At 34.4% G+C, this 24,819-nt stretch overlaps 1 protein-coding gene across 1 annotated transcript in view; it reads left to right on the top strand.

Annotated features, from left to right (window-relative positions):
• The window catches only part of LOC129276812 (actin filament-associated protein 1-like 2), a 67,047-nt gene that overhangs the window by 22,037 nt on the left and 20,191 nt on the right, over positions 1-24,819 (top strand). Inside the window, exons 6-15 of the mRNA XM_064109655.1 lie at positions 1,955-2,033; positions 3,601-3,682; positions 4,083-4,278; positions 5,125-5,289; positions 7,206-7,299; positions 9,276-9,344; positions 9,891-10,114; positions 12,871-13,053; positions 16,353-16,520; positions 19,779-19,949. Of these exons, the coding sequence (XP_063965725.1) occupies positions 1,955-2,033; positions 3,601-3,682; positions 4,083-4,278; positions 5,125-5,289; positions 7,206-7,299; positions 9,276-9,344; positions 9,891-10,114; positions 12,871-13,053; positions 16,353-16,520; positions 19,779-19,949 (1,431 nt within the window). The remainder of the gene's footprint in view (positions 1-1,954; positions 2,034-3,600; positions 3,683-4,082; positions 4,279-5,124; positions 5,290-7,205; positions 7,300-9,275; positions 9,345-9,890; positions 10,115-12,870; positions 13,054-16,352; positions 16,521-19,778; positions 19,950-24,819) is intronic.

Below are 24,819 nucleotides of genomic sequence, written 5' to 3'. Positions count from 1 at the left end.
TATCTTAGTTTACTGCAATTATCAATTCTTATTTTTTGCATATAAAATGCCTGGCAAAACCCTTGATTTCAACCTGAAAAGGTGTATCCAAATATATATGAAATACCTGTTCTTTGTATTGATTGGGTTTATATATCTCACGTTTGCCCTCCCAACAGTACACCAGACCTCTACATTTTGTAATGTAGGATTATAAATTAATAATAGCAGTGTATGATTCAGTGTGCATTTCCTGTACCCATTTGTAGCATACACATTGTAGTGAGGGGGAGTGACATTAAGGTATTCATCAATTTTTCACTGAATCAGTTATTTTCTTCTTGAGGTAGTTTTACTGAATAATTGTAAACCTACATATGAATAAATTATTACAAGAGAAGGGAGATTAGGAGAAGTAGAGATGTGCCAGGGCCCAGGGGTGGTTATATTGTTGTTATTTCCGATCCCCAAACAGTGCATGACCTATAGATACAGGCACAGTGGCATCTGGATCGGGGGGGGGGGGGGGGATGGGGGACATGATCATATAAATAGATTGATAGGGTGGAAATGAATTATCTCTATCTGTAGGGAAGGAAATGATTACTTGACCGTTTGCATGTAATACTGTTAATTACTTCACAATCTTTTGTTGAATCAGGAATTGAAACATTACATCAGGCTACTTTCTTGGCTAATTTTGTTCTATAAATTCCCTCTGTTTTGGTATGAATCCTAATTAACATAGGGAAATTCAGTAATTGAAATAAGTAATTCACTGCTTTATGGCTGCTGAACATTGGAGATTTGCAAAACAAAATACTACTACATGTTTATTCTCCTTCATTTAATGTACAATGGACTATACATTTACATTGTGGTTGCAGCTGACAGTGTATACTTAAGATTTTCAGAGCGAAGTGCACAATATTTGTTTTATTTTTGGAATTTGAATTGAGAAAAGAAATTCAGCTGGAATGGATTTGGATGATAGTTTTGAATTTGTTTATATTGAGGATATTCCACCTACATTGGTAAGTGTTCCATGTATATTTCTTTAATGATTGATGTAGCTATAAAAAAGCAATATTTTAAATTGTTAAAGCCCTTGAACATATATACACACAAAGTATTTATAAATTCAATAAGGCACTTTTTATACCCACGTTATCACATATATGTACTTTGTGATTGGGAATTTTCTTTAGATCAGAAAATACTAGGAATTTCTCAGTGTGAAAGTAAAGTTACTCACAAAGTATTCTCAAAATATAAGTTAGTACTAGGTAATTTTTAATATATAGAATACTAAGCTAGAATAGAACTTAGAGCTGCTAGATTATTTTCTTTAAGAAAGACTATTCTCCTACCTGCCAAAATATGAGGCCTTGTTTGGAATTTCACCAATGAGATACAGATTTTATTGAATACTATTTTTAGTCAGATTTCATGGAACGTTATCAGATCTACCATCTTGGACAATAAAGCACACATCACACTGGAGTGAGCCTTGAATTAAAAGAGAAAAGATAATCTGTAAAGAAAATGAAAAAAAAAAACTTTTGGCCTTTTATTTCAAACTTTTAAGGAGTAATTAATCGATTCAATTGCAGTGGAAGAAAAGGATAACACCCTATTTATAAAGTTTTATGTACATTACTCCCAAGCTTTTAATATGTCTTCTTTGAAAAGTACTTTTTTAGAAGTGAGAGATATCCTCATATAGCACCAGCAGCTGTTGTATATGACCACTCAGCTGAGATTATTCATTCAGTTCTTGACATGTATCTCAAGTTGAATTACTATGTATCTCTTTTGATATGTTGTCTCTATAGACAAACATTTTAAATATAATGTGAGATGTACTGTATTCTGGTTTTGCATTAATAACTGTTATACTGTATTTGACTACTTAGCAATCAATTCATTCATTTCTTGACCTGCATATATCAAGTTTCTCATATCAATCTTTCAGGGGTCGATGCCACCTGGGTCATGCAGTGATGAAGGGAGTGGTAATACGTTTGTATTCTCACAAAAAGGAGAAAAGACTGGTAAGAAACATCCTAAAGTTGTTTGTTGTGATGCTTGATGATTCAAAGTAAGACAATATATGTAGCAAATTTTGAAAAATATAAGCTTTAGATTGTAACCTAGGGAGCATTTCATGAAGGGATTTGTTGGATGTTTTATCTGACAAGTCCTGTTTTATCCGACAGTTGCCATAGTAACAGTGCCTCTCGACCAACCGGGATCAAGGAAAATTGTCAGATCTAACAACTTGTCTGACAAAAATGTTGATGAAACACTCCCCTGAATCAGAGTATGATGCATGACGAAAGAAGCAAGATCATGTAGGATTGTGTAGAAAAGTTTGGTGTAGAATTATGCACCTTATAAAAACTTATATCCATAATTTTTATAAAGATTGTTTTGCAGATCTAACCCAGTATCTTTCATTTCTTATCCTGTAATTCTGCATAAAAATGAATATGGGATTCAGCACAACCTCTTTGAAATCCACAGAGTAGTGAACTTTTAGCTATGATCTTACTAGGTGACTAAGATGATGTACCTTTTCAGTGCGTGTCATTTTGCAGGAATCCTGCTATAAAGGCTCTGTGGCCTGTATTCTGAAGTCTGGTTTAATTTAAACTCTGGTCTAAAGTTGTGTTTTAACTATGGATAGCCAATGGTGACATAAATCTCTAACAGTAGAGGTTCAATGCATCAGCTCATTTGACTCTCAAATCATCAACTGCCTGGGAAGGATCAATAAGATAGGTGCCTTCCCTATTAAAGAATTAGGAAAGAGAATAGTGAACATTAGAATCATACAATGTAAACAAAATTTTGACATGTTTGGCTTTCCATAATTTTAACACAGAGTTGGACTATGGTCAAAGTTAAACTCTACCTCGGAATACAGGCCTGTGTCTTTGGCTTTCATTCATTCTCTATTGTTTGTCTAAGATGAAGTGTGAGAATTGATAATGAAAGGCCGTTTGCGGGATTCCCACGCGAAAGACGCAATTGTGACTTTTGACAACGCACATATTCCTAATACTTCCAACCAACGGGAGTTACTGAGGTCATCTAATCTAATACAGTGTATCTCCCATGTAGAGGAGAGCCACCACCTTTGCTGGTTAAGAACCCTCTGCACTATTCTCATAGAGTAGGGGGAAACCCCGGTGTAGTGGTCCACCTGAATTCCCCCAATCAGTTACATGTATATCAGGAGGAGAGACATGCAAGTCACAGTGATTCAGTTCACTTTCTGCCTCCAAGTCACAGGTGACGACAAACAAATAATAGTGATTTACCAGGGCTTGAATTAATCTAAGGCCTTGGATGTCATGTTGATTGGCTACATTGTATATTAATGCCCCTCTCATTGACGTTTTTATTCTGTATTAAAGATATATGTCATTTTGAAAATTGGCCTTGCCCTCACCTAAGAATATTGAAATTAACACCTCATATGCAGTACATGTACAGTACATACAATTCTCTAAGCTAACTTTCATTTTTGAAGAGGAATCCCAACAGAATTGCACCATTTATGAAATGATGCAATATCATCAGAAGTGACTTTTTTTCTTCCACCCTTTTAATTAGATTATCAAATCGAAGAGGATTTCAACAGTGACTCCACAGAATATGAAGATGTTGAAGATATCGATGTAGAACAACTTCAGCAGTAAGTAGCATCTTGGTATATTGCAGGCATGGGTGGGACTTATTCCAAATTCAGCAGCCTGTTTCCTTCTCCTGATACCAAAAGAACTGTTTGATTGGTCATCTTCAAATCTACTCCAAGTTTGCATGTCGGGGTGACCACTACCTGCACAGTTTGGGGTATCAAATTCTGAGTTCCAGGGTCATAAAGGTTATTATATTAGATTAAATTGTTCCATGGTTACTGCAGTACACCATTTGAGTGATTCACTTAAAACTTGAATAAACTGAATTGTTTTTCATAATTAACATCATACATGTATGTATGATAACATAGATTTGTAATGAAAGATCTGTATATTATTTTATCAATGGTACTACATACCTACTTATAAAAGTACACCAATTATCGTTATATTCAGAGAAAAGCAGAAGAAACCAAAGGTGGACAAACTGGAGGAGTTCAAGAATGACCACAGACACGAAGAGGACATTGACCTTATCGATAGGCTTCTTATGCTAAACAACTATTTCAGTACAATTAAGAGTGTTGGCAAGTGGGAAAAACGTTACTGCATAGCGAGGGATGGACAACTCTTTCTCTACAAATCATATAAAGTAGGTTCTTTTAGTCTTATTACTCAGCATTATGTTTTTTAAGTATTTACAATAAACAAAATTATAATATAGGCCTACTTTTCAAATGCTATGCAATGAGTGCTTGATTCAGGATTGAAATACGACACATACATGTATAGCATTATAAATTGCTTGTAAAAAATCCTGGAAACTAATATAGCCCCCCCACACTAAAAAAAAAGTCAATGGATAGGAAAAGAAATTATTGCTCTAACAATATTTGGAGAATTTTTTTTTTCAAAGGAAATAGTTTAAAATGCATCACATTTTATTGATTTGGTTTCTCACAAGTAGTTATAAAGGAACTAACTGAAGGATTTGACAACGATTACATACATGTACAAACGGAACTTAGATCTCTTAATGTACCGTTCAAAACAAATCATAGAAGTTTTTATCGGAACACTCATTTTAAATAAACAAATGAAAAATCTATGTTAATTATTTGAAATAGAAAAAAAATCAGAAGTAGAAGTCCTCTTAAAATTCATTTTGTTCAACTGAACGTACGCCTGACATCCTCTGAGCAGCGCCAGATCATCTTTAAGATTCAAATTCATTTATCACTATTATCTATTTACCCTAGAAAGTCTATGCACAAAATTCATATTCCAACTACATGCAATTTGGCATTTGGTATTCATACTTGTTATTGTTTCAGAGTCCAAATAGATGAAAATATGTTTTTTACATATTAACATTGATACAAAATGACATCTTCCCTAGATATAATTGCTTAGACTAGCGATGAAATATTTGCATCTAATGATGTTCAGACTAGATTTAGAATAAGATGATTTGTATTGACACTATGCTTTCTCTTAGGACAAGCAATCAAAAGCCCAGCGGTTACCGTTGATGGGCTACAATGTGTTCTTACTAGGACAACAAGGTAAACAAGATCATGTGATCAGGATAGAACATCACAATATCAAACCTCCTATTCTTCTTGCTTCAGATTCAGCTGAAACATCAAACAAATGGGTTGCTGTGAGTATGATGATTATAGGACATTATCCCTTGGATATGAACAGAGGAGTAAGGGGAAACATTTGAGTAGTGGTCCACCTGTACATCCCAAATTATTTATATCAGGTCATAATCATTCAGTTTGCCTTTTTCCTCTCAGGCATGGGTGATGCTAAACAAATAATAATAACCATATATCATGAACAGACAACATGGGTATAGTTCATGGCCATCTCATACCTTCAATCAAGGCACATAGTGTATTAGAATGGAGAATGGTGATGATACAACTTAAGCTTAGCAGGGCCTGGAGGAAGATCAGCTTGCAGCTGGTAGCTAATTGAGTTCCCGTAGTGAGATTCATTATTGTTTTGATCATTATCATTGTTGTTGCCATAAATACATGTACTATTTATTGTCTTCATGTTTACATCATCATAATTTTCATCATCATCAATATCATCTTTGTCTTTTTCACCAGTAGACCATTTTGCTTTAACCCTAAAAGGACTGGGCTATTTGAGGTGTATTGAGGATGGGGTGGGGTGCAGGGTGCATGATGCCCCCCCCCCCTTCTGATCTCTGCTGCCATTAAAAAAAGTCACCAAATTTTGCGGTGCTATCTTTTGCATTTCGGAAATATTGTGTGAAGCATTGAGGGGGGCCATCATGCCCCCCCCCCCCGTCCTTTTAGGGTTAAGCTTTCACATGGTCATCTTCATGTGGTGTTCTTGAACAAAACAAACAACATTTGTGATAATAAATAAAATGTTGCCAAAAAGGGCTTTTGCTTTGCTAATAGAATTTGATCTGCTTGTGAAACTGGTTGATTTGCGCAATATCTAAATGCTGAATGGTTTGAAGTGGGAGCATAAGTTTGTGCCATTTAGAAATGAAGCTGTGTTCCTTTCTTGGTTTTAAGGTTTCTAAGCCTATTGAATGCATGTATTTATTCTTGGTTGGTTCTCATACAAATAAAAATAAACATTGTGCATAAAGAAGCCCTTCTTTTTGTCTCGCCCACCAGAGGTGAAGGCGAGACTTAGGGACCCAAATGACGTCCGTCCGTCCGTCACAAACCTTATGACACATAACTCCACAATCCTAAGTCGCTTTTCAACCAAACTTGGATGGTAGATGGACTTGGGGGACCTGCATGTTATGCTGCAGTTGGAGGTCACATGGTAAGGTCAAAGGTCATTTTCAGGTCAACGTTAAAGTTTACATGCAAGACTCTCTTATGACACCTAACTCCGCAACCGTAAGTCACTTTTCAACCAAACTTGGATGGTAAATGGACTTGGGGGACCTGCATGTTATGCTGCAGTCAGAGGTCACCTGGTAAGGTCAAAGGTCATTTTCAGGTCAACATTAAAGTTTACGTGCAAGGCCCTTATGACAAGTGTCATTCCATCCCATTCATTTCACAATGAAGTTTCGATACAATTATGTTGCGTGCCCTCGCAAATCACGATATTTCTGGTTATTTTCATAAGTGGGCGAGACACAAAATCGCTTTTGCCTTGTTTCTTTAATGAGTCCAGTTTGCGCTCTCATTATTTTATTCTATCCCCATGTTTTAATTCTAAATTATGCAGTGATCTTGTTTAAACTTTACTTGTTTACCAATTTATTTTATCCTTGCTCCACTTTGTACCTTTACTAACCCTCAGTGTATCTTCCCATTGTTTCTCCTCTTGCTTTTCTATCTCCACGTTTCTCTAAATTTGCTTCCCTGTCCCATCTCCTTCCATTTCTAATTCATCTCCTGTCCTGCATTCGTATATACATGTCTCTCTCTTGATTACTCTTTCTGTCTCTCTCTTTTCTCTTCATCTCTTTATTTTAAAATGTCTATATAATGTTCGTTCATCCTCTTTCCCCACATTTGTCCTACCTCCTTACAATCTTCAACTCTTTTTAATTATTTGCTGTAGGTCCTTCAGAGGTATTCTACCATAAATCACACCATTGTTCCTGGAGGTCAGCAGGATGAAGAGGATGGAGAGGATAGTCCAGACAAGAAGAAAGGTATATATATATAATATATGAAACACTCCCTAATTTCAATTGATTTCAGTTGGCTACTTACACACACAACTGTGTTGTTGTATTATATACTCATACCAAGAATGACACTTTTTTGTTCAAATATGATTGTGTCCATTCTTGTTTAATCCTTAATCAGGTTTTGGGGCTGGAAATAATTATATGAAAATACAAAAGTAAAGTTCTCTGGGCAGAATGTTGAAAATTTTATATGAATCTGATAACAAAAATCAAAGTTTTTTAATGTTAAATTTGTGAGCTCAGTTACATGCACCCTGTCATAAATATTCATCATAAGGTCTGATGATGTCATCACTTTCCAATGACCTGAAATCATGGTTATGTTTAATATATGTTAATACAATATTGTTCATTTTTGGTGGAAAACTTTAAAAGAATAAATATATAATTTTGTGTAATAAAACACAAAATAATAAGTGGGAATTTGGCATCATCAACTTGTGCATTGCATATTTACGAGGACATGCATAGAACCGCTTTACCGAACTAGTGCAAAGCTTTGAAATGTCAGAATGTGTTATTTCTTGTAAAATTTTTGGATGAAATTTTCAGTTATTTGATTGTCTTTTTTTACTTTATCTGCTCAAATCATGCTATTTACAGCCTTGAGTACCCATGTTGTTTATGTAATTTTCACATTTATTGGAAATGAAGACAGTTGCTTAGTTACACTTTTGACTTTCCATAAATCCTAGATACTCTTCTTATCACATTGCTTGTATTTGGTCTTTATGTTTTCCTGGTTATGCCAAATAAGATGAAATAATAATGGTGACATGAACAAAACTCCAATTTCAAAATATTCCAGTCACAGTTAATGTACAAACGTATACAAACAATTCAAATGATAACATGAAAAATAAAAACATCTGAGTCACAGTGTGCAGTGCTTGGATGCTCATTTGTCATATGACAGGTGTTTTATAGACCACTTCATTGTCAAGTCAGTGATATATGCAGGTCAGTTGAAATCCAATGAACAGGCCATCATGATAAAGCTGTATATTGTTCTATAGGGGTAAAAGAAATGAAGAAAATTATCTGATAAAAACTTATTAAAACATTTGGTTTTGTAAGCTTCACTGATTGACCATTTGTTTTCATTTGTCATAAGCTTGTTCTTAAAGCGTTGATCACTGGTTAAACATTGACCAGTGGTCATATATCGTCAATAGAAAGGTCACTCAAAGAATTATGTACTCATCATTTACCCCAGAACCCTCTCAATACTCACCAACCCGGTCACTCCAAGAATTATGCACTCATCATTTACCCAGAACCCTCTCAATACTCATCAAACCAAATGAACATGTTTGTCTGGACTATAATCCCTAACTTAAGATTGAATAGAACCTTAAAACAGGTGTTTGTTTAGTATGATATCAAGTTATGATCCATGAAGGTCAAAATCATGTCGCAATCTTGGAGTTATTTTTGATTTTCACATGTCCATGTCCAACCAGATTACAAGCATTTGCAGATCAGTTTGTTATCAATTGCGCAATATTGGCTTTTTACAAAAATATCTCACTTGCTCAGCAAAGGAGAAACTGGTACATTCACTCATTTCTTCACGATTCAATGTTGGTAATAGCCTCCGGACGAACCTCAGATAAAATATTTCCACTATACTTTCCCAAAGCCGGTATATTTGTCTGGTCCTAGACCTTTGAATAGGCAGCAACCAATTTTCATCTGAGCTGGATTCCTAAATTCATATAAAGGGTATTAGAGCCATAATACAAACATTATTACCTAAGGTAGATACCCCTGTAAATAAGGCATAAAAAAATTCAAAATATGATCAAGTGTACATGACACATGTAATTGTCTAGATTGTGGAACTTTAGTGTACACATATTGCTTTACTAATAAATGTTCATTCTACTTGGATATTGTTAACATTTGATTTTCATACACCCACCTACATCTTCCAGGTAAATTGTTTCATCGAGAAAAGAAAGATGGAACTCCACAACTCACTATAGAAGGAGATGTATTATCAGGTAGGCTATTAGCTATCATCATTAATCCTCCTTACACATTAAGTGCCACTCAACTTTGAGTAATCATACAGTAAGGATAAATATTTTGACAATTATTTTTTGGACAAAAAATTTGAACATATTTTTAAAGCAAAACCTTCTTTCATGTTGCTTTTTACTGCATTCGTGGGTAAAACGAATTGGGAACAATTAAGGATGCCAAAATATTGTTGCAGATGTCTGAATTAATGAAATAAAAAAAAATTTCCTTGAAATGTCACTTTCCACCCTTGATTATCATGTCAGGAAAAAGTTCCCAGTAATAACAAAGTCAAGCCATTATCAGTCAGAGAAGAGTCATGCTCTAGGATATTTGTAAATGAATAGATCTTATTGTACATGTATCATACCATTTCTCATTTATCTTATTCCACAAAGAAACAATTTTGTAGCCAAGTTTAGAGAAGCAATGCTCATTATGTGTGTCGATTTTAACATAACCTTTAGGTAAAAATATATCATTTGTATCATAATTTTATATATTGGATTATTTCCCTCTCCCTCAAGGTTATGTAAACATTTTGGGGGCCAAGTTTGGAGATGTTAAGATCAGACGAAGATGGATCACACTACATGATATGGTATTCTCATGCTCTGTGGCCAGAGAGGAACCTAAGAGTTTTAGCTTTAGTATCAGAGGTATTGATGTCACTGCAGCTGATAAGAAGGAAGTCAAGATGAAAGGAGCATTTAAACTCAGCAAAGATGGAGAAGTTTACTTGTTTATTGAGGTCAGTGAAAATTAGTTGTCTACTTTATACTTATTACTTACTATTTATCTACTTACATGTACTTGTTTGGCTACTTACCTACTTACATGTAACTACCGCCTACTTCATAATTTACTTACTTAATTACTTACTGGCAAAAAGAAGCTGCTGAAAACTGCTTATCTAATAACAGAGCCAATGGAGTAAATTAGAAAGTAAAAAAGGGGCCTAAGCTTTCGATCCTAGCAGAATCTTCGTCGGAGGCAAAATGACAAACATATAAAGTGGAACAACCATAATATAGACCACAAACAAGCTACAGCAACACTAGAAACAAGGAGACAAAAGGGGCATTAGTGAGTAGAGAAGACCAATCAGGTTAGTGAAGGGGATGAAAGAGAAGGAGTAGGCAGACACAAAGGGAAGTTAGTGTAAGTAAGGCCAGTAAAAGACCTCAAGCCAAGAGGGATTAAGATAATGAGGCAGGCAACATCAAACAGGATCTGGAACAAAACAGTGATAGAGGGATGAATAACAAGAGAATTAGTGAGAGGTGGGTCAAACAGGTTACAAAGAAAGGCATAATAAACTGGTGCATAAGAGTGGGGTAAAAAAAAGGGAAAAGAATGGGGAACAACTGGTAATATACATTTCTTTTTTGGATATATTTATATACATATCACTTATAGATACATATTTACACTTACATGTACCTTCTTCTCTTAGTTTGTTTAATGCTTTATCTTATATACTTATATGTCTTTTGCACATTACCAGTTGTTCCCCATTCTTTTCCCTTTTTTTTACCCCACTCTTATGCACCAGTTTATTATGCCTTTCTTTGTAACCTGTTTGACCCACCTCTCACTAATTCTCTTGTTATTCATCCCTCTATCACTGTTTTGTTCCAGATCCTGTTTGATGTTGCCTGCCTCATTATCTTAATCCCTCTTGGCTTGAGGTCTTTTACTGGCCTTACTTACACTAACTTCCCTTTGTGTCTGCCTACTCCTTCTCTTTCATCCCCTTCACTAACCTGATTGGTCTTCTCTACTCACTAATGCCCCTTTTGTCTCCTTGTTTCTAGTGTTGCTGTAGCTTGTTTGTGGTCTATATTATGGTTGTTCCACTTTATATGTTTGTCATTTTGCCTCCGACGAAGATTCTGCTAGGATCGAAAGCTTAGGCCCCTTTTTGACCTTCTTAATTACTTACTGTATACTTACTTACATATACTTACTAGTTACCAACTCACAGCCATTGCATTAAGGAAGAAATAATCCCTAAAACCTTGATAATAAACTCAAAACAAAATAAAGATACACAAATGTCTGAGTACAATTTCTAAATCGTCATATTATGACATTTATAATAAGTTAGGTTTTTCTATAATGGTACAATTCAAGATTCTTATTTGAAGAGGATCTGAAAAAAGACGGCCTATGATGTTTTTCCTTAACCCTAACAAGACAGGGTGGTGATAAATCCTTCACGCAAATTTTTTGGACGCCGCTCACTGACTTCTTACTTTCAAGTCTGGCGCAACTTTTGAGACCAAAATTGTGACTCCCGGGTATGCAGTTCTGAAATTACGCAATATTTCGTAAGTGCATGCCGACCCAGAATTGCTCAAAAGCATGAATTTGTGTACAAATTCAATGCAAATAGTCTTTTTAGCCAAAATTCATTAGTGTTTAATTATTTTTATTTTTACTGATTAAAGTCAATCAATTTCATCTTGTGTATGGTCAAAACAAAGACCCCAACAATTTCCATTGGAAAAAGAAAAGTTGGAAAAACAGAGAAATACATGTACATAAGAAATTTAGGAAACAATAAAATACCTAAGAAAATATTAAATGTAAAGTTGAAATCTTTGTTAAAGAACATGTCCACCCGAACAAAAAAATGATTTGATTCAAAAGAGAAAAATCCAAGTATAACACTGAAAATTTCATCAAAATCGGATGTAAAAAAAGAAAGCTCACCGTGGTTGGTATGCAAATGAGGAGACTGATGACGTCATCCAGTCACTATTTATTTTGTATTTCATTATATGAAATATTAAATATTCTAAATTTCTCCTCATTGTCAAGTGAAACAGTGATTAATTCTTCCCTGAACATGTGACATTAGCATTGCTTAATACTATATGATTCAGTCAAGTCGTTCCCTTTGGTCATATCTGTAAAAAATGAAATATTGTATAATTCAAACAATAAAAAACAAAAGAAATAGTGATGATGGACATCATCGACTGACTCATTTGCATGTCACTGAGTTGTGCATATCACTGTATTGTGTAAAATAAGCGAAACCTTTAAATGCCATAACTTTCTTATTTTACATTCGATTTTGATGAAAATTTCAGTGTTATGCTAGTTTGATTTTTCTAAATTTATTCAAATCAATATAACATGACCTTCAAGTACATTTGATCAGATTCCAATAAAGAGTCTGTGAAACCAAAATCAGCGTTTTGGGGGCATTATTTAGTTAATTAGCACAAACTTTTGATTTTATGCATAAATTAGCAATGAGATTTTTTCACAGAATTTGATCTTATAGTTTTGTAGATTATGCCATGGGTAACGTGCGTGCAAATTTTTGTCACGATCGACAGCGCAGATCATAGGGGTATCCCCCCCATCTTCTTAGCCCTCGAAATAGCCCATTAGTAGCCCATAGTAATAGCCCTTGAGTCTATTTAGGGTAAAATGTTTGGTGCTACTTTATGTATAGATTAACTGATGTATGCCTTTTAATTGCCGTCCCAGGCACTCAACATGTTAGATGCTGGACACCTACTGAAGAAGCTTGTATCAGCCTCCATGAGTGCTACTACCAAGACAAGCGCTGGAGGAAAACCAGCAAGCTCTAATGCAGCTGAGGAGAGTGGCATGGTGGCTAAGCTACTTGCTTCATTTGAGACGGCTGCTGATCAGACAGACAACGCACAGGTAGGTTCATCTGTTAATATCTTGATTGGTTTTAAAGGGGAGTCCACCTTTATCATGTTGGATTTAATAGATAGAGAGGAGAACATGTAATAATATTCTGCTTTTATACAGCGCTTGACACAGCAGAATGATGTCTTTCTAAACGTTTTACAGATATTTTATTACAAATCACTCACAAATTAATTCATGAATTACTCTTTAACTTGGTTCACCTGATTCTATTGAAATCTAACCTGATATTATGGTAGACTTCCTTGTATTAGTACAGGGAAAAATGTACTATTAATATCATGTAGCCTGCATTTACTGCAATATAGTTCATTGGATATCATGGGATTCAGTTTCAAGGTGTTTGATTGTTGTGTTTAATTTTGCACTCTATATTTTGCTTTTTGTTGAATACTAATTATGATTTTATGTTCAATATCCTCAATCAGACTCACTTTAATGTTAAAAAGTAAAGACGCAGAGTAGTAGGTTCAGTGAACCTGGACACACTAACTTTAAGCTTATTGATCAATAATTATTTTGCTGATTTGATAAGCTTTGATTGGTGTGTATGATCATTGAATAAAAATTCCCTGCGATCATTTGCTTTGCCTAATGATGCAGTATCAAGACCTATTGTTCTGTGCTTTACAATGTTAAAGTGGTTCAAAGAATGTTGGAGGTTTATATTACATTTATTTTTAATGATGGTGGGACAAACCAGGCGCGGATCCATGGGGGAAGGGGCTAAAGGTGCGCTAACCCCCGTAGGATTTATAAAAAAAAAGAAGAGAGATAAATGGACCTTTTCTTTTTTTTGCTTGTTACTTTTTTGCGGATGAATTATTGACATTAAATTTAGATAACAACCTTCTTTTTTTTTTGCTTGTCAAATTTCCAATGGGTTCAATGTGCCACCTCTATTTTAAAAATCCTGGATCCTGTAGCACCCCTTAAAATTTCAACTCTGGATCCGCGCCTGCAAACAATACAATACCTGCAAGTAGATGATATTTTTTTCTTAATGACCCTGGCGGACACTAATATTATGGGAATTTGTTTTTTCTGTTTTGTTTTCTGAACTTTCATATTTTATTCGTCAGAATTGTCACTGTTTGGAGATTTTAGGGGCCATTGTTAGCATTGATGTACATACATGTAATGATATTTATATGTCATCATAGACTGGTGTAATAAAGCATGTTTATTTATACACCAAAGATAACTATTATATTGATTTTGTTATGTATTTAGGAATACTCTGAGTGTTTTCCAATCACAAATGGTTTATACTCCAGGATTGTTTCTGATTTCCTTTCCTTTGATACTCACTCCAATCCCCTCTCCATTTACCTACCCCATTTTCAAATGGCATTGCAATATTTAGATCAAAAGAGGAAGAAGAGTACAATTACAAAATCAACTGAATAAGGTTTGTTTGCATGCGATATACAATGGTTAACCCTGCATGGATATAGATACATATATGCCACGTATAATTATAATTTTGTAGTATCCTGTTTTATCAGTTCTTAATAAATGCGTTTTATGAAGGGAAAATATCACATATTACATGTAGGAAAAGGTGAGAGATTCACTGAAGGTAATAAAACATAACTATTCGCTGTACGGCTCAAAGGCTTACAGCCTAAAGAAATTGCAATTTTTTAAAGAACATTAGCTATGAAATCCTTAGTTTGCTTGAAAAGATGAAAGTCCTTTTTGATCAAAATGAGTATTTAGGGTTTTTACCACTTCCTCTCTATTTTTTATTGTATTTTGGATTCACTATTTTTGAAAGATATTTGATTTATTTGGTGCCAATATCCATGTAGCTTTGAAACTAAATATTGTTGTTGCTAAATCAAGCTAATTTTTAGCAGTATACTGTTCTGCACTAAATCGTTAATGTGAAGACTCTCCTGTTGTTAATATATTTTCAATTCAGTATGTAAAGCGTTGTTTTCCTAGTGGAGAACTAATTAAATCAGTGTGATTGCTTCAAATCCTGTAACTAATCTTGATCGCTTTTAACAAATTATTTGATCTATGTCTCCATTGCATGTGCATGTACAATTTATGCTGTACATAATGAAAGTCTATTCCATTTGTAATTGTAGGTTGGAATTAATGCAGCTGGAATTTGGATGCTTTGTATAAATCCACATTCCGACACATTAGCATCATAAGATGTTATTTACAGAGTTATTTATAACCATCTTTGAAACATTATTCCTATCTATAGATTATATTCTTTCCATCAGGTATGCTGGAGAAACAAAACTTCAACTCATTTTGTTGCAAAAATGCATCATGTTTGGGTGTTGCTTATCTGTGATATATTGTTGGCAAATGTCATGAAAGAGGAGAAAATAGTAGTATTTGACCACTTTCCTGAAATTATTGTGTCTTGTGTTTAAAGCTAAATGAAAGTAGTTGCAGTAAAACACTGATTTCGTGAGAAAGAGTCTGTAAAACCAAGGTTAAGTATTCCTATATCATCGTGGATCTAGATGTGGTACAGTTACATAAACTGAGCTTTTGAAATCATAAAATCTTAGCTGAAAAATAATCACACTAAAGATCGCCAACACAGATAGGCACACGTGGGACAGTATATATTATTATTGCTGGAATAAAGACCCGACGGAAGTGCCCGAATCTGTGCTTATTTTGCTTATTTCTTAGCAATTACACAATGTCTTCCAGAATCCTTTGGCACATATGTTTTATTCATACAAACAGACACTTGGGTGGTCATTATATTGGATTCTGTAAAATGTCATTTTGAGATCGTTACCACAACTGGCATTTATCTTTAAGTTTTGATTCATGAATCTTGTTTATGATTTTAGCCTAATGTTGAATGCACTCTAGAAGTCTACCTACCTTACCATGATGCAGTGGTTGATGTAGTATCTTTTGAATTTTACACCTTTCTACTTCATCCATACTTATATTGTTATTCATCCATTGGTGATAACAATGATATTATAATTATACAATGGCATATGATTTATCATGTGATAAAAACCATTTTGCAGAGTGTTCAAGGCTCATTGAAAGAGAGAGTGAGAGAGAGAGAGGCAGCTGGGGAAGAAGGAGTTCATATGACAATTAAGAATAGGGAGCATTATCTAGGTACAGTACCTTATAAATGCACAAAATCCAATGGTAACTTCCCTGAAATCATTGATTCTGATTTGACATTTTTTCTTTTCTTTTCATACCTATATATCTAAGTTTTATTTTATTGTGACTTGATATGATTGATTATGATTATTTCGTTATGAATAAACAAACAAAAACAGAGAAGGTTTTCAACCATAAGTCAGCTGTCGACCGCATCCACCATTGAGCCATTATACGATGATACAGATTTGTCTCCAGGACCAGATGAAAACTATGAAAACAGCATTGTCAGATCACCACCTTCTGAAGCTGCAGGAAAGCGAAAGAATTTTTTTAAAGATAAGCTTGTGAGTCTTGTTTTTCCAAAGGATATTCTAGCTATCTACCTTTGCTGGGAAAAGCTGGTTATCATTCAAAACACCATTGCAGCAAGCTCATAAATACTTCTTTTTTAAAAGTAGTGTATAATCATGAAATTTGCATACAATACAAAGTTAAACCTTCCACCTTAAACCCCACAATTTTCCAACATAATTTTGAGATTTTAATCTAAAATGAAAACAAAGCAGATCCATTGAATTCAAGTTGGGTGTAACTTCTGGAACTTTAGATGTAACCTGTATTAATGTATTGATTTCATTAAATAAATCAGGGAGATATCGAGAAAATATTGGAAACCACTATTTGGTATTTCATGCTTACTGAAGCATGAGGCATGCATATGGTGATGTGATCGAACAAAAATACTTATATTTTGGCTTTGATTAAATGCAAACATTTCATATATGTCAGAAGATCTTTAAGATGAACTGGTTGTTGATTCATTTGTTTAAACCCAAATATCTATTCTAGCTCCCTATCAAGAACCATCCATGGCAAATTAATATGGGTTTTAGGGTGAATGGTTACACATTGTACATATTTATTGCATAATTGACACAAAGACACTAGCTGTTAGCAAGGCACTGGTAGCTGTCACATGTTGGTTTGTGTGTCTGGAACTTGCCTGCCATCTATCTAGTCATGTGCTCAGGTTTCCCGATGATACAATATACATTAACGGTACAGTCACAACCAACTCCTAACTAGGCGATGGTATGCCATAGGTAATAAAGAAGTGCTGGTGAAATAGTAGAATGCATTGCTTAGAAAATCCCAGTAACTGGGATGAATTATTGTTTATTATTTACATTTCTTTGTTTTTGCATTGTTGCTTTTTTTGGTGATATTTCTTGTTGAGGATAATTGACTTTTCTTTATGGATTCTAATGATGCATCACATTGATAAGAATAAATGATGAGATTTTGTCTAATCAGAGAGGGGGTGGTAGGGGGATGAGAAAGATGTTTTGGGATATATAGTTTTTAATTTCATGTGCAAAATGCAAAACATATAGCCCTATATGTATACTTAGGGTTTGGCATGGCAATCTCATTTCAAATTGCACTCATTAAGAAAAAAAAATAAAATCATACATCAGTCTGCACGTGAGTGGGTGTGTGTTTTTAAGTGTGTGTTGAAGTGGGTGTGTATAATTGATATTTCTTGTGTTTATTATTTGGGTGAATAACCTTTGAACTTATCTACTTGCAGTAAAGGCTAAATTCTTTAACTTGCATTTTCAGATTTACTGGTCATTGGAATGTGTATATTATTTAGCAAATTATGTCAATTTGTAATACCCCTAGCTTTAGGATAACATACTCACAATAACAGGCATTGCAATCATTGAAAGAAAGGCGAATTTGCTGGAATAGAACGTTAAAAAAAATTATAGTTACAGAACAAAATATACTTATAAAGAAAAGGCGCTTTATAAATTAATTGAGACAAAGAGGAGACAGAGAGAAAGGGGAAGAAAGAGAAGATCAAATTTTAAGTTATTATTTCTTATCTACTTTTTATCTGGCCAACATGACTTGCTGAGAAATATCATTTCTTTGAATGTCATATTGTCACCTACATTGTATAAACTAGTATAAACACATCATTTACTCATCATATCTTCTTTCCTTCTCATTTACATATAAATAATTTAGATATGCAATTTTCTGTAATTTTGCTTGGTGTTTCAACAAATACATAAGCATACATGTTTCAACAAATATATAAACAAATATTAACTTTGTATAATTTTTCAGTGAAGCTCAAGTAAAGTTTTGTCTCAGGACATGTTTTTTTGTTCTACTATGTGTTTGGGCTGGCTTTGCAGTAGACAAAGCTCCTCATACCAATGGCTGAAAAGTGCTTATTTGAAACTAGATGAAATTAACCCTAGGCTGAAGCTAGCAATGTTCAGTCGTTACTTGTTATTCAGCAGATTGACATTCACAAAATATTGAATAGCCAGATAAAAACAAATTGCGAGTGACATTAATCATACTTGTCATGGAATATCCAATGAAAAAAAGAGGAAGGAACCCTATGAATATTAATGATATGTATATATTTTTTTCAATCAAAAAGTGAATAGGAAGAGGGTAACGTTGTCATTGTGAGTGTGTGTGTGTGGGGGGAGGAGGCTGCAACTTGAAATAATCTTAATAGGGAACAATGTTTTCACACTCTTAGTTCCTACATTACATACCAGGCCCATTCCATTCATTTCATAAAAGTTAATTTGATTTGAATCATACTATTTGTTGCTGAAGTGGTGTATCCTGTGTGTTTTTTTATATTGCAAATAAATTTGCTCTTTTCCACCATATTTTTGCATTGAGTTTCCCATTTTTATTTTTAAAACAATTTTCGCTCAATATTTGAGGGATTGATAATTTATGTTAAAATTTGTTTCAAAAGTGAATGTAGAACAAAATCATAATGGCCTACTTTGCAGTCTAAAATTTGGTGATGGTTTATGTCATGAATTCTGCAAGTAAAAAAAAAAAAATCATGATCACAGTATACAGCAATTGCTAATAATGCCAACATGTATTGTGTTTTACTGTTAGAAATTTATATCATAATAATGTGGCAATATCCTCTTGCAAGTGTTTTTTTTTTCTTTGATTTGCATCAAATATTTGTGTATTTTTTGTTTGTTATATTCATTTTGGCAATTCTGTTTTTTTTCTATGAGCTATTTTGTCCTACAAGTGTTATGACAGAGCAATACATTTTTAGCAATATGATCTGTTATCATTTTGAAGTAGACATAAGATTAACACATGTAGAAATATCTTGATTATTACGGTGTATCTTTATCCAATGTGCATCTTTTTTTTGTTTAATTTACCTGCTATAAAGAGAGCTAGTTTTATTAAGAATTTAAAAGGACAATGAGTGCATTGATTCCCAATGGTTCATAACACTTTATTTGTCAATGGAGGATTACAAGTAGAATGCCCTTTGCTTTTATTGCTCAATTTATTTGTCATAGTATGGCTACAAAAGTCATATTTATTTCTTCTAGCCTGATCAATGATTTATTAAACAACGATCCTATTTATATTTTATTACAATAATTAATAAACTTCTATGATATTTAGATAAGTTCCGAATTTGACATTTTACACTCTGATTGCTTTTTCAGATTACCTGATGAATATTTATACCTTTAATCCCTGCCCACCCAATTTATGTTTTTATTAATAACAATGAATAGAAGTTTACCAGGGGTCGTCAGTCTACTGTAGAAGACCAAGGATTGTATGAGGATACTATAACGCCACCTGTTGGAGGAGCACCAGACGATATTTATGACGATGTCCTAGCCCCTCCCATTCCTCCACCTAGTGAAAAGACAACAGCCCAAAAGAAAACAATGTCGTTACCAGTGAGTCTGTGACAAGAATTTGTTCACAATTGCAAGCTCCTATTTATTTGCTAATCATCTTGCAAATTAAAAAAAAAAAAAAAATCACTGCACCTCACTGAAATTTAATGTAATACTAATTGTTTTCACTTTCTTTCTTCACTTTACATTTTGTAATGATATTAATCTTCTAAAGTCCAATAAACTACATCTACTTTCCAAACTATTAGTTTTGTTGCTTTTCATTTGCAAATGAAACTGTGACACTTTATGTTTAAATGTTATGATTTTGGTGTATTTTATTCTTCAAAATCTTGATTTAATCAGTACCATTGCAATTTATGTTATTGTGGTACACACATGGGACCTTTTGCGACTAATGCACCCTTTGTATTACTTTGTTAACCTATGTTAGCCCTGCAATTTGGATATAAACTTTGGAGTGAGAGGAAGTGCCATTATTTCCACATTTTTCTTTATTTATAATGTTAATCATTTTTCTTATAAATAAATAACATAGATATCATAACAGGTGTAGAATTATTATCTAGTCTTCTATATTGAAATGCCATCCACAACTTTATAAATTAAAAAAAAACTAAATTCTCATAAATTTTATTATCCATCAGAGAAATGAAGAGTGTGATAACTGGGTATGTGGTATACTTAGGCCGTGTTTATGCTTCCACTTTTTAGGCCAGAATCAGCGTTTCCAAACGTGATTAGTCCAAAACACGGTTGCGTCCATGCTTACTTTCATTTAAACGCTGTTTCAAAACGCCGATCTTAAACTCACAAAAAGGTGCGTTTGTAAACGTCCTTTGACCAGAATCAGGCTTTCTGGGGAAGTATAAACAGAACCACGATCGTAAATGTGTTTAAATGACGCCATTTGGTACATGCTTCCGGTGAGATGAAAATCTGCGGGCAAATACAGTCGCATTGCTCCATGGTCGCATGTTACCTCCACGGAATTACCTCTCATCTCCCTTGTTTTGCATGTGTAGTACTATTACTAGTATTACTCTTCCAATTTGTCATCACGTTGAATGTTGAGGGATTTACACACAAAAAACCCTGGAACAAGAGTTATAATGAGGAGACATCGCCAGATGCCCCAGTATAGCATACACAAATAGATATTTTATTATTTTGTGTACTTAATATTCTTTATTTTTTCTTACTATTATCCTCACCATGGTGGAAATTATATGGTTATATCAAGAAGCTCCATGCAATGACTAAAATATCGGGAATTGTTCGATGTTTATATAACAGTCGACGTACCTTCCCCATAACAACACTCGGAAGAAAAACAAACTTTCGAAAAAGGGCGCGCCCAATTTGACCTCGCTTTCCTGCTCAACGAAAATTACGATGCGAAGCCAGCTGGAGATCGTGATTTCGCCTCTGAAAAGTTAAGCATAAACAGCACTCCCAGAACCACGTTTACGATCAGCGTTTTGGATCGACGTTTGAAAACGCTGATTCTGTCCTCGCAATGGAAGCATAAACACACCCTTACAGTATATAGATGAAATCTCTTGTCTTTTGTTACTAATTTCATTTTCATTTTGTTTTTATATGATATATCTGACATTATTATGTCTGGTACAATGCTTCATCTGGCATGCAGCATCTTATTTTTTAAGAATAAATTTTTTTCTGTTATGAGAGTACGCAAGAGAGAGAAAGTGTTCATGTTATCCATTAAACCAGAACTGGATCCACTGCTGATATCACTTCACTGCAGTATTATTGTGCACTTTGCTATATACAGTGCGTCCCACAAAAAACAAAACCGAGATTTATCAATGATATATCATAACTTAATCACAAATACAATAGACAAATGACCTACCATTGTAAAGCTTAGAATCTCCTCTTTCATCTGAAATTACTTGGATTAGTTCTCATTCACGCATGAGTGAGCAAAAACAATTTGAAGAGGGGATACCAAAAAGTCATTTGGCGGGCTGTATCTGGGTTTCAAAAAGAAAACCACATTTTTAAAAATTTCAATATCTGCTCTTTAATTTGATACCGCAATTACAAAAAATAGTGAAGAAATAACAAATTTCTGGTTATTTGAAATAAGGCTTGAATTTCAATAATTTCATAAAATGAAGAGGTTTTACAGGCTATCGTTCAAACTCACTCGACACTCCGTTTTGTTGACGATCAGCCATGCATTAATTCTTTTGTTAACCATGCAATAGCTTCTGTGGGAAACCGGTGAAAACACGTTTATTTAATGAAATTATGGAAATACAAGTATTGTTTCGAGGGAACATAACTTTTTTACTTCTTGACCATTTTTTGTGATTAAGGTATCAAATAAAAGAGCAGATATTGAACTTTTTAGGCATGTGATTTTCTTTTTGAAATTCAGATACCCCCCGCCAAATGAGTTTTGGTATCCTTTCTTCAAATTGTTTTTGCTCACTCATGCGTGAATGGGGAATAATCTAAGTAATATCAGATGAAAGGGGAGATTCTAAGCTTTACATTGGTAGGTCATTTGTCTATTCTATTTGTGATTAAGTTATGATAAATCATCGCTTAATCTCGGTTTCGTTTTTTCTGGGACGCACTGTATATCAAACTGCATGTTTGTAGAGATGACTCTAGGCTTAAGAAGAGAAGAGGGTACTAGAAGCAGAGTTAGATGGAGAGAACAAAATGGAGGAAAAGAGATGGGGAGAGACAGGGATGTGAGAGAGGATAGACGGGAAAGAGAATGATAAAAAGAAGAAAATAAATATATCTAAAAGGAATGGTACATGTACATAAAAGAGTCTTGAACTGTTTGATTGATAAATAATTAAAGGGGGGAGCTTAATAGATCTTATGAAATTTCACTTGTCTGTCTTTTTATTTTGCCTTTCTATGCTTGCTTCTAGAACATGAGCACTGAATAACAATTTTTGCCTTCTAATGTAGTGGGTACTACTGGGTTCATTTATTTTGCAAAATTTTTGAAACACATGGTCACATGTTAGTTTCTTAATGAGTGAAACTGCATTGCACCAAACGTGTCACAACTTTTATGAATGTTTATGCTTCATTCAATTTAGTTTTTTCTATTAAATTCGATGTAGAATTGTAGAATGTAATTGACAGGTACAATATTGTGACACCATATATGTCGGGTATGAATTTGACCCAATTTATATGCCAAAATGTCACTGAAATTATTCATTTAATCAGGATTTGAGGTAGAAACACCAAATAGGTTAATAATACAGCAGGTGCATCTCAATAAAGCAGGGCTCAAATCAGTGTCAAGTTAGAAAATGTGGAGGTGCTATGGCCAAGTGGTCCAAGGAGCCTGACTAGACATGAAAACCAGTGGTTCAAACCCTATCCATGCCACTTATGCCCGTGAGCAAGGCATTTAATAAACATTTCTCTTTTTATGGACATGTAATTGGAAATTCTCTATGTGTACTTTTTATGTCTGTACTTTTTAGAAAAGTTAGAAAATGGGTTGGATCTGAGCCATCTCATTTTCTAGTGAGATGGTTGAACACCGTTATAATCTCACATAATTTGAGTACAGGTTTGTATTCATTTCAATGCTTTTAAAAACTCTAATACAGGAATAATAAGAATAATTATTTTCAAACGTTTTCTCAGTGTGTACATCATTGAACATTCTCTTGTCATAATTTCTTGTGCAATGTACTTTTTTTTCTCCTTTTTCCTCAAAATGTTAATTGACTATTCTAGCCACAGCTGATTTTCATTTGATGGTGATTTTTTTACCTGATTGCTAAGAAACCATGAATGTTTGTAAGTAAGCAACCAGGGGAACCAAATGATTAAAGTCCTATCCAAGGGACCTGGTAATGAATGACTTGCCAAAGGGCACTAGCGCACCAAATGGGAATCAAAACCCGGTTCACAGCAATCCGAAACTCCCGCTCTATCACCCAAGCTAACAAGCCTCCTAATTATTTCAATATGAATCATGTTTGTACAATATTACATGTTTGGATGGAATTGCAAGGCAGTGATCTACTTTTGGTACCCTGTACCCAAGTAAGGTGTCAGACAGGAATCATTCCTTGACATTTAGAATGTAGTACATGTATTAACAGTCTATTGAGATGACAGGGTACCAGGGGTTACCATGACTGTACAAAGGATTGGAATGTGACAAGTCAAGTGTATTTCCATGCAAGGAGCTTTCCTCTGCTGGGGATATCTAGGATTTCTTATGTGGGTATGATATCTGGGGTAGCTGTCACACCAGTGGAGTTCTTTAAGAAAGTGGAATTCTAGGAGTGTCAGAGCTTTTCACGCTCAAACAAGTAAAAAGTATGGGTCTTTTTTTCAATCTCATGGTGTCAGTCTTAAGGCCCCCTCACACCTAACCGAATTGCTTGAAATATGCCTTGCGATGGCTGGCGTAAGGCATTTAAAAAAATTGTTTTCAATGGTAACTGATATTTACCGTTCGTGTTTGGGTTCGTACACCTTCTGAACTAACAGCTGCAATTATTTTATTTCGCGCGGCAATTTTAAACGTTTAATATTTCCTGACGAATTAAAAAATCGTTGGTCATCTGTTTGAATTTGCATCTCTTATTTAGTCTGCGGTAATCGTTTGTGTGTTATTGTCGCGCATAATTCCTCATCGCGCTTTTGCCAAAGTGGATTGATCTCGAAAGAACCCTTAACGAAGCAACACGATGACACAAATGTACAAAAATGCTCGATCTATTCCTTCGTCTTCGTTTCTAACCGCACGCCATATCAAACCATTGCTCACAGTTCGTCTTATTGTCTCGCCTGAATAGCAGAGCGAGACTATAGGCGCCGCTTTTCCGACAGCGACGGCGGCGTCGTCAATATTGAAATTTTAACCAAGGTTAAGTTTTTGAAA

Source organism: Lytechinus pictus, chromosome 14, assembly GCF_037042905.1.
Source record: "Lytechinus pictus isolate F3 Inbred chromosome 14, Lp3.0, whole genome shotgun sequence".
In the NCBI taxonomy this organism is placed as follows: Eukaryota; Metazoa; Echinodermata; class Echinoidea; order Temnopleuroida; family Toxopneustidae; genus Lytechinus; species Lytechinus pictus.
This window is presented reverse-complemented; position numbering and strand designations above follow the sequence as displayed.